The sequence below is a fragment of the Frankliniella occidentalis genome, unplaced genomic scaffold, assembly GCF_000697945.3.
Source record: "Frankliniella occidentalis isolate FOCC.00 unplaced genomic scaffold, Focc_3.1 Scaffold161, whole genome shotgun sequence".
NCBI classification, from domain to species: domain Eukaryota; kingdom Metazoa; phylum Arthropoda; class Insecta; order Thysanoptera; family Thripidae; genus Frankliniella; species Frankliniella occidentalis.
The window spans coordinates 396,439-406,980 of NW_026267287.1; the positions used below are offsets into that span (position 1 = coordinate 396,439).

A 10,542-nucleotide genomic window follows, 5' to 3' on the forward strand; every position below is an offset into this window, starting at 1 on the left:
AAAAAAATAGATTTTTTTTTTCATCGAAAGAAACAAAGTCTGACCCTAAGACCTTTAAATATCTAAAAAGTGATTTTTAAGTGCCAGTCTAGTGGTGGGCCGTGGGAGAGCTGGCGGCCGACTCACGTGGCCGGTATGATCGCCTGCTGTTGCTGATATCACGGCCTGCACTTCCCATCTCCAAATTCGCCTGTCTGCGACTGTATAAAACGTAAATACATTTTCAAAACACAATTTCATTTAGTAAAAATTTACCGCCCGTTTTCGTACTGTTTCTGCCCTAGTTGCGCTATCTAAATTTTTTTATTCGGTTTTCTAAATTAATCATCCCGTCTCTCTCTCTCTCTCTCTCTCTCTCTCTCTCTCTCTCTCTCTCTCTCTCTCTCTCACGGCGGCACTACGCCCCACCCTAGCGTTCCCCACATGTCAGTCTGGGCCGCCATGTTGCCACATTTACTGGATGGCTGGCCACCGCCTCCCGCAGTTTGGGCGCGAGCAGGGCCATTTTTATTAATTTTATCGTCATATTTCGTCCAATACATTTGAGGCCATACTTGACTCATTATTCAAAGAAACCTTGTAACCCAACAATCTATTTACAAGAGAAATAATGGTGTAACGCTTTTGTGAACGCACACAGCACTCTGAAAAATAAGTCGTAGGGAAGAACTTAAGGCAATTCTTCTGTTCCACTGTCCAAAACTTATATTTTCTCAATGAATCATTACAAAAATGTCCTTGCCCTTTTCAGCAGTGGTCAGTGGTCGTCACTCTCTGAAATATGCCATAAATTTACAAAACGGTACCGCAAGAGATCACACATTAGAGAGGAACAATTATGTAAATTTCTGACTATTCTTTCAAATACAAAAACAAAAAAATGAGAGATTTTGTATATATCTAAGAAGTCTTGTGAAATTACAAAATAAAATAACAATTTGTAGTTTAGCAATTTGGCGTAACTTTACAACAGGAAATTTGTAACTTAACGATTCGATACTGTTATACAAAATAATATAAATTGTCGTAAATTTATGAACTTTTATTTGATATTGACTCGGTGTGGAAGAGCGTTGGTCCACTGCCCACTAGCGGCGTTACGCAACCAAGAATTGCCCGCCCATTTCAACCGACCGGTTTGAATTCATTTAACTTTGTACTCCTTGCACTGCCACGATGTGGAGGCAGCCACACCCACCCCTAGTGCCGCCCCCGCTGCCCCCCACACCCCCGCCGAGGCCCCAGGAGGTTCGCCGCCACGCCCCGCCACGCTGCTCAGCCACCGGAACACGTTCACATTTTTTCCCCAAGTCTCTGTGGGGCCCTGGCGGCTGCTGCGCCCCGTCCAGGCCAAAAAGTCAGAGCCCCCCCCCCTCCCCACTCCTTGTGATGACGCCGCCAAACTGAGTCTCCTCTGTTTTCGACGGGTGCCCCCTCCCCCCTCCACTCCCCAGACCCTTTCTCCCAGCCCCTCTGGGCTAGCAGCTGCCAAAACCAAACTCTCCCCCTCCACCCCCTACCCCCTTTGGCGCCCTTCTAGACAGCAGCGTGGCGTGGCGTAGGGGCAGCTTGGGGGTGGCGCGGCGAGTGGGCGGGGGCGGAGCGGCGGCGGCGGCAGCAGCTCCAGAGAGAACTGACGCCCCCAAAAAGTTGTTCCGTCTCGCTCCTTGCGAGGAGTAGAGGGAGGAGGAGAGGGAAACTTTTCGATTAGCAACGCTTAGCCTGCTTCGATAATTACCAACATCACAAGTAACACGCAATGGGGGGAAGGGGGAAAGGGAGGGGGGATGGCGAACCAACACTTGATTCAAACTGTCGCCCAGCAGAGCACACACACACACCACACAAACACCAACCACGCTACAACCACGCACCAATACAAGAAAGCATGAACCAAAAATATATTGTATACAATACTTAGCTGTCCGCTCGCACTCTGAAAGTCAATCTGATAGAGACAGCCAGCAAAGAAAAAATGTAAAATAATAAAGAAAAAACGGAGCAAAATAAACTTTATACAAAGAAATCCATTGGCAGAAGAAGCCCATGGTTAATTCATGCAGCCCGTGTCCATGGCGCCCTGACAGAGAAACAAGGAGCTGCTCAGCCACAAGCACTTACCTCATTACAATACAAAATGTTAATTTGATGTTCTGACGGACATTTGGCCCGATACTTGTCATGTGGCTGAGAGCTTGACTTCAACTCATCATGACTTATTACGACTAATGTGAGTGAAATATTTCTACGTGAGTTATTTCGACCAACACCGACACCTTCAACCAAGTGAGACTTAAAATTACAACTACAATCGCACAACGGAAGTGGATCTACTTTCTCCAAAAACCGAGAAAAGAACTCTGTGTTGGAGACTTTCGGGCCAGTTAACAGACAAGATCAAATTCCAAGTTACCAGACAAGAGACAGAGGATTTAAACCGTTACCACTCACACCTCCAGAATACTCTTTACAACTCAGAGCACAAACTAAGAGCCCGAACCTCCCTTACACAGCATGTGCGAAATTTTGAAAATCAGACAGACTTTGCACAGGAGAATACTGGAAAATTAAAATTTCTTTGGCTTACCATAGTCTCCGGAGCCGTTGTGTTTATCTGCAAGAAAACGCAAAAGCGTATTGTATAGATTTAGTCTACAATTCTGAAAATTTCAAGAATTATTAACTTAAGCAATTCCACTTGGTCTTCAAAACTCTTTTTTTAAACATATTACGGTCGGTATATTATATGGACACGAGCTGCAGTGTACACGGCAAAAAAAATCCTAGCCTAGCAAAATTAGAACACTTGAGGCGCATTTTGACAAAGCAGACCAACATATCCCACATGAAGTTTACAATGTATCTAAAATACTATATCGCAGTGCTACGCATATTCTATGGCCCTCTCTCCACATTTCGAGTAAGGGCAAGGAAGGTTTGCCGAACAGTCCTATTCCTCTCTTGTAAAGAAAACCGACGTATGAAATATTGCAGCAGCACTGATTTTCTTATTATTTTCGCCTTTTATTCCCATCATACCGAGGCCCTGGCCTTCCGCCCCGCATCCCTCTGCAGTTCCTCTCTTTTTTTCCTGTCTCTTTCTCTCCCGCCCTCTGTTCCATCCGGAGACGAACTTCCGCTCGCTTCCTTCGTTATTTTCATGCCCCCCCCCCCTCTTTCGTTTTAACAGACACTTCCCCATTATTTTCATCCTGCGAAAAGTAACGTGAACAGAGAGCTGGAAGAGCGCGAGTCCAGCCCCCCCCCCCCCTTTCCCGTTCCTCTCCACGCTTCCCCGAGCGTCCGTCAGATGTCGCCACTCCCTGGGCGCACTTGCCCCCGGGTCCCTCGCGGTTCAAACTTCCCGCGCTTCGCGGCCAGCCAATCACGCGTCGGCAATGCCCTCGCGGTGACATGCTTCTCCGACTCTCCGGCAGGTGGCAGAACCGATCGGGGCGACGCTAGCGCCGCCGGCCATCACGGCGGCCGAACGTCGAAGCGGCGGGCTGCACGCTCGAAATAGTGGCGGTGCAGCGAACGGCCCGATTTGATTATAGATTTGAGCGTGGGGCGCGCACGTGGGCGCCACTACACCGCAAGAAAAAAAATCAATGGCCACATTTGTTTTGAAACCGATAGCTAAAACAATAAGCCACTTATCCAAGACCCAAATTTTGAAAATCAGGAAAAATAAATAATTCCTTCATTGATGAATTAGGGAAATTGAAATAATCGAACGTCTCATATACACTCTGGCTTGCCGCTTCGCGCCGGGCTGCACCGAGCTCGAGAGAGGGGAAAGGAAAGGGGGGGGGTGGGTGTGTGTGTGGGGGTGAACTGGCCATAAATCGTGCGGCCACTCTGGGGCACGCGGGGAGCAACAAGTCTGCGAGGATGCGACCGACCCCCGCAACGCAACGCGTGGGTAAACAAGGGGATTCCGCCGACTCCTTTCGAACGCGCCGAGGTGTCGTTACGCCGTTTCGATACATCGAGCCGTCGTCGATCCCTCGGTCACTTTCGAACTGTGCGCGCGCGGCGGGCGACTTACGGGAATATCGCTCTACACTACGATGCTATTGTTTCCGATTCTTCCGTGAACGAGAGAGTGACGAAGGTGACCATCTAGGTCAACCACCCCCGGTGACCTTCCTCTGTAGCCAACGGTGCTCTGGTCAGGTCATTAGCACCTGCGTGCACCCATTGCTGCACCCGGAGCGCGCCGAGGTCACCGTCGGAGACCGTCTGTGGGGATCTGGAGCTGGGGAGAACGTTGACCGGTGTCAAGGCGGGGCCGGGGTCGCCTATGCACGTCGGACATGCCCAGGTGATTTTGATACTCAAACGGTTCGTTTATTTTAGGAAGAACGGTTGATTTTGAGAAATCGCCCGACCGGCTCAACCTGGTGGGGCGGTGGGCGGAAAGAGAGTAGGGGGAGGATATGCAAAAATTCGTGAAACTAGGTCGTCCTGTCGCATCGCTTGCCGCCGTCCCGCTGGGCTGAGCAAATAGATCCGAACTTCACTTCCGCAACTGTGGCGAGCCCCGCTTCGGGGAACGCCTGCCTGCTGGTCGCAGCACTGATTGGCATGCCATATTGCATGTGCCAGAGCCTGCCCCCCGCCGGGCGGACGCCGGTGCCAGAGAAAGCACGCCGCCACACACGCATGAGTTCCAGGAGGAAACTGTGCCACGGCGACCGATTGTGAATAAATACCGTTCTGGTTCGTCGGCGTCCCAATAGTCCCCTATGCCCGTCCGCGGCCGACGCCAGGCGACGTCATCATCTCGATGAGGCATTTTTATCCCGGGGGGAATAATGCTCTCGACACAATGACAAAGCCGCGAGGCTCCTTTGTGACGGACAGCGAGAAGGATTCCGGGAGGGCCGCCAGGCCAGCCCAGCTGCGGGGCGACTACTCAAAGCGAAGCGCGGATTAACCCATTCGAAGTGGCTGCTGCGACGGCGCGACACGCTGAAGGGAAGGGGGTCCTAAAGGGAATTAAAGAGAAGTGGGAAGAATGGGACGAAATTTCGTATTGAGATTGGGATGTTCCATAGGGGTCACGCGCCCGGGCGGGGCAAAGCGGTCCGTGTGGGTGTGGTGGCATCATACTCCCGCAATCACTTCGCTTCCGGAGCCAATCGCGACGCCATCGGCGGGACGCTCTTTCAGCCGCGAGTCACGCCGGCGGCCCGCATCCGCCGCCGGGAACCAATCAGCGGTGCGCCCCACACACGGCAGAGCGATGAAGATGTGCTGGGGGGCCCCGCGGAGATCTCGGCCCTCCTGACAAATGACGGACGAGTGTCTGGCGGAGAGCGAGCATCCATCAGGGGAGACCACTTCATCATCGTCTCGACCTCGCACCCAGGGGCTGGTTGGCCCAGGTCGGGGGGAAGGACACGGATCAATCCAAGGGGGAAAAAAAAATAATTTAAAAAAATATCGAAACGTTTACCTCTCAGTGGGGGACAGTCTCTCCACCTGGCTAGTGCACTACCCGTTGGCTTACCGCCAGGGCTCGTCACGCTGGCCTTCCCTGGCCTTTTACACCCCGCCCCAACCCAGTCCCGCCATTCCCCGCCCCACCCCACTCCACCACCCACCCTAAGCGGCCCTTTAACGCGCCTGGCATAGCCCCCTTTGGCCTCTGGGTCAGTAGCGAAAACTGCACACTGCAAACTTCATGTTAGATATGGTCAGCATGCAATGCAAATGCGGTTCTGTTCAGAAAACAAATAATGATGGTGACAGTAGAACGAACAAAAAATCATGAGAGCGATGGTATAATGATTTGGAAACAAAAATGACATATTTAGAGGCAAAAGTGAAACGAAATAAAAAGCGATGATGCTATGGAAGAAATGTATGAAAAAATAATTATTACCCTCTGGAGTTTGTTGTAATCATAACAAAATCATAATGAGAACGGAATTTATAATCCAAAGGGTAACAGCTAGTGCAGCTAAATAATAACTTTGAAATATCGTGTGGTATATTGAATGATTTTACGAAATAAAAGCAAAACCAAGCTAGCGCAAGATGCACATAATTGGGCATAATGTCTTAAGGTAGTTAAATATATTCTAGAGAGTTTCCGCGGAGTCTGTGGCCGGGCTGCACCGATGAAGCGACCACCTGTCGTGCCGGTGCATCGGCCAAGCCAACCAGAGACCGCGGCGGGCGGAGAGATCAAGTAACACGAAGTGGTAAATTTAAGGTCCACTAACGTCATAAACACTTAAGATATTTGAAATTTTGAAAATTAGGACGTTAATGTGGCCATAAAGCTGTCCATTTCATGTTACTTTGGGAGAACAGGGCGGCCTCACAGAGTGTTACGTCCGGGCCGCTCATGGAGGCCACCCCCTTCTCCCCCAAGGTCGATGGCGGGTTCCCAAGGACCCGAAAGAGCACACTCACCGAATTGACTCCGCATCCAAGGGTAAAGAGGTGATGGCAGCGAACTGTTGTTGTTGTTCTGCTGTTGCTGCTGCTGCTGTTGCTGCTGCTGTGCCGTGGGGGGCGGCCCTTGCGGGGGCGCCTGGTGAGGGGACATGACCTGCTGGTGGTGGGGGTGAGGGGGCATGCCGCCGCCGTTGACCACCGCGGGGTTCACGTTGTTGTACATCATGTGGTGGGGCGGAGTCTGCTGCGGGTGGTGCTGCGGCGGCGGCTGGTGCTGCGGCTGCGGCTGGGGCTGGGGCTGCGGCTGCTGCGCCTGGTGGGGCGGCGGCGGCGCCTGCTGGTGGTTCACCATGTGGTGGTGCTGCTGGGGCTGCTGCTGGTGGTGCATGCCCGTGTCCAGCGGCGGGCTGACGGGGCCGCCGATGACGCCCCCGGGCCCCACGGCGGCCGCCTGCAGCTTACAGCTCGCGTACACGACGGGCGCGGGCGCGTTGTGGCCGTTGGGCGGGCCGTGCGCCGCGTGGGTCATGTGCTGGATGGGCGAGTTGGGCCGGTACCCGGTGTCGTCCATCATGCCGCCGCCCTGGGCGTTGTAGTAGGCCGCGTGCCGGATGTCCATGCGGTCGTAGGGCGGGAACCTCGGGTAGGGCATCTGCGTGCCGCCCGTGGTGGGGTAGTGGTGCGGGGGCCCGTGGGGCGGCACCACGCCCTGCCGCATGTCGCCGTTGACGCACACGCTGGGGTCCATGGGCGGGCCGGCCACGGCCGCGCCATAGTGCTGGTGCTGGTGGGGGTGCTCCGCACCCCCGTTCCTCATGTCGGCGTGGGGAGGCATGTAGGCGTTGGCGAAGTACGAGCTCATGCCCTCCGCCACCGAGTCGCACACGCTCTGGGACTCGATCTTGGCGGGGGCGCCGTGGGGCTCGTCCACGGGGAAGTACTGCAGCTCCGCAATGGTGGCGGCGGGGTTGCGCGGGCCGGCGGGCGGCCGCACTGCGAGCGGGGAGAAGGGGGTGTGGGGGGGGCGTGCTTGCACTGCACTTGTGCACGGCACTTCACTCTCGCATCACGCGCACTCTCACTTGACGGGGCACTCGCGCACTTCCATGGTCGCCTCGCGGCCGGTGTCGGTTGTGGACGACGTCACGCCGCCGACGGCGGCCTCGGCAGGCAGACGACGGTCCGACAGGGTGATCCGGGGCTGCCGGGGTCGTCGGCGGGCAGAAGAAGGACGGCGGGGATGCGGGGGCTACGTCGCATCCGCCCCTGGAACACAAACACACGCATGAGCAAAGACACTCTCGCGACCCACACGACGAGCACACGCTTCCGGGGCCCACAGAGTGCCATCCTTGAACAAGGCGCTCCCGGGGCACTCACCGGAGCCGCCCGGAGCTCCTGGCCGCCGGAGCAGCCGCCCGGTCCGACCGGGGCCAGTAGATCGCGACGACTGACCGTCCGTGTCACCGAGAGACGGACAACGAGGCTGCCAGCGGGGCGAGGGTAGTGACATGCAAAAGCTTGACCCCCACGGGGGCTGCCTCCGGAAGGTCCGCAGGGCACTCGCATTGTTTCCTGGAGGCCACCGGCTCGATGCCTCGGAGACGGCCAGCCATTCACCACCGTGCATCAACAACAACGAAGCGAGTGTCGACGGCTCGCCGTCACACCTCTGCTCGATAGTATCGATCGAGCATTTCCGCTCAACTCGTTCATCTCAATTTAGGCCCCCCCAGCCCCCTCGCTTGTGAGAGGCTGGCGGCGGGCGGGACGGGGGTGTGTCGGGGCGTGGCGGCGGAACCAGGAGCGGGCGTATCAAAGGGCCCCTCACACAGAAGAAAGCCAGCAGCGCCGGCTGCCTCCCCGTAGGGCCCCTCGGATGAGGAGGGGAGGCACCGGGGACCACACACCTTGCCGCCAATCCCATAATACACCCGCCCGCCGGCAACACACACACACACAAGTCACACCACTGCGAGCGTTGGCAGACAGATCGAAAGAGGCGATTTTTCAAAATTTTGCTCTCTGATCGTGCTTGCGAATTATTTTTGCGGGTCATTGTTGAGCCCACAGAAGAGGGGCTCTGTCTCCGTGCCGAAAGACAAAAGCAGAGCATGGTTCCGTTGGTCCGTCCGGGCGCTGCCTTTCTCCTCCCGCTGTGTCGGACTGAGGTCAGGGGTCGTGGACACCGTCGAGCCCTGGGGCAGCGCCCCGCCCGCGTCACGCCCGATCACGCCGACAAAAGCTGCGCATTTGCACGCCTTTCCCTTCGGAACCGCTTTGTTTACGTCTCGTGAGCCACAACTTTTCATAGTAATAGCTAGAACGAACGAGCGGGAGAGAGAGAGAGAGAGAGAGAGAGAGAGAGAGAGAGAGAGACTTGAGCGATCGGACGAGTTTTGTCGCATCGGTGTGGTAGGTGCGATTCAGGTGTTGAAGGCATCGGTCAGTCCGAGACTCGCCCTCGCCGGGACGAGATCGAAGCAGAGAGCTTTCGCGAAGCCTGTTACTCGGCGCGTTGTCCTAGAAGACTTGCACATCGAACGCGAGACGCAAGAGAAGAAGGGCTGGATAACACAGGCGAGTATACGAGGCCATTCGTGAGTTGACACGTTCGTGGTCACGCCCAACTCAACGTCATCTTAAAAACAACTCGTCAGAAACTGGATGGGCGTGAATGGATAAAAATACCAAACGAGGTAAGGACTTCTATGGTAACGACTGGAGTTGGGAGGGATTCAAAAACTCGCGCGCTGCACGGCGGCCATCATTCTACAACCCCCGTTGCTATGGTAACCACGCATCCAGTTTGTTTTTCATAACACCGGGGAGCTGCTGGCGGTGGTGGTGGTTGCAGTAGTAGTGGGGCGACGGCTGCGAAACCTATCGGCTAGTCGCCCAACTTCATCGCCGGAGCGACTAGCTGGACTAGTGCTGCCCAATGTAACGAGCAACTCTTAAAACATAATTCCGTTTAGCGGACTGCCTGCTGACTAATGACTGGGTACGTGGCACTTTTAAACGCGAAACGAAGGTCGAAGATAAAATTAATGGAAATATTCCCATTTTTCGGGAGAAATAAAGTAGCCCCCAAGAGCGGACGGCGCGCGCCGGCAAGTAGGCAACCCCTCCGGCACGGCTGGCCGAGGTGTTGCCTACCCACTAGGCGCCCGCGCTCTGTTCCCCCCAGCAGCCACCACCGAGCAGCCCTTGTTGGCGTGGTGGAGCGCGCACACCGCAAGCGCACTTCAGAATGATTCGATTTTCAATTGCAGTCCGCACCGCCCGACTAGATTAGCGAGGAGCTAATCCGCCATGTCGCCACCCGCTGGTTATGCGGCCACTATTGCTCCCAGCGCCGTAAATCAGCATATTGCCTATGTTCCTCGCTCTGGCACCCATAGTTGCGCGCACTAACCGCCCTCCCCTTTCCCTTCCACGGTGGCGCCCCGTTCCTCTCTCTCTCCCCCTCTCTCTCTCTCTTATGTAAATGCCCGGGCACCCCACCCTCCCACTCCCGCCGCGACAACCCCCCGCAAACAATCACTCAGATTGGCATACATTTGCAATTAGTTGCCATGTATTGCCCGTCGCTTTACACGGATCAGCCCCGGCGGGTGGGGAGGGGTGCTGGTCACCGCCAACATCGCATACATTAGTTCCAGACTATCGCCCGCCCGACGACTCGCCCTTTCGGGGCTTCCCCGTCTGCGGTTCGTATATTTTCACCCCCCGCCCGACCACCGCCGTTTCCGTCCGCCGCGCTATCAGCGTGTACCCATACATAAAGTTATAATGCAAGCGCAGAATGAGTGCGCGCGCCACGGGCTCTTACCCATCGTTTGAATTTTTCCGCGGAATGAGCGAACGCGACCTCGGGTTTATCCCGCCGTTTGAATTTTCCCGCGGAATGAGCGAACGCGACTTCGTGTTCATCCTGCCGTTTGAATTTTCCCGCACCAGAATGAGTGAGCGCGCCACGGGCCCATCGCGTCGTTTGAATTTTCCCGCCGCTCCGGCCCCCAATAATGTATCGGCGAGCGAGCTGTACTCGGCGCGTAGCGCTCCTGCCGGCCGGGCCGTGAACCCGGTGCATAAGGAGCCATGTTCGGCGGGGAGCGGGCGGGG

At 55.4% G+C, this 10,542-nt stretch overlaps 1 protein-coding gene across 8 annotated transcripts in view; it reads right to left on the minus strand.

Annotated features, from left to right (window-relative positions):
* LOC113207477 (homeotic protein antennapedia-like) overlaps nt 1-10,542 on the minus strand; it is a 186,887-nt gene that overhangs the window by 11,255 nt on the left and 165,090 nt on the right. For 7 of the 8 annotated variants that reach the window (XM_052271411.1, XM_052271406.1, XM_026424061.2 and 4 more), the window contains 2 exons: nt 6,430-7,680; nt 2,588-2,614 (listed from right to left, as the gene is read on the minus strand). In XM_052271411.1, coding sequence (XP_052127371.1) covers nt 2,588-2,614; nt 6,430-7,276 — 874 coding nt within the window. In that variant the 5' untranslated portion in view covers nt 7,277-7,680. The remainder of the gene's footprint in view (nt 1-2,587; nt 2,615-6,429; nt 7,681-10,542) is intronic. The other variant, XM_052271413.1, reaches the window with a different exon arrangement.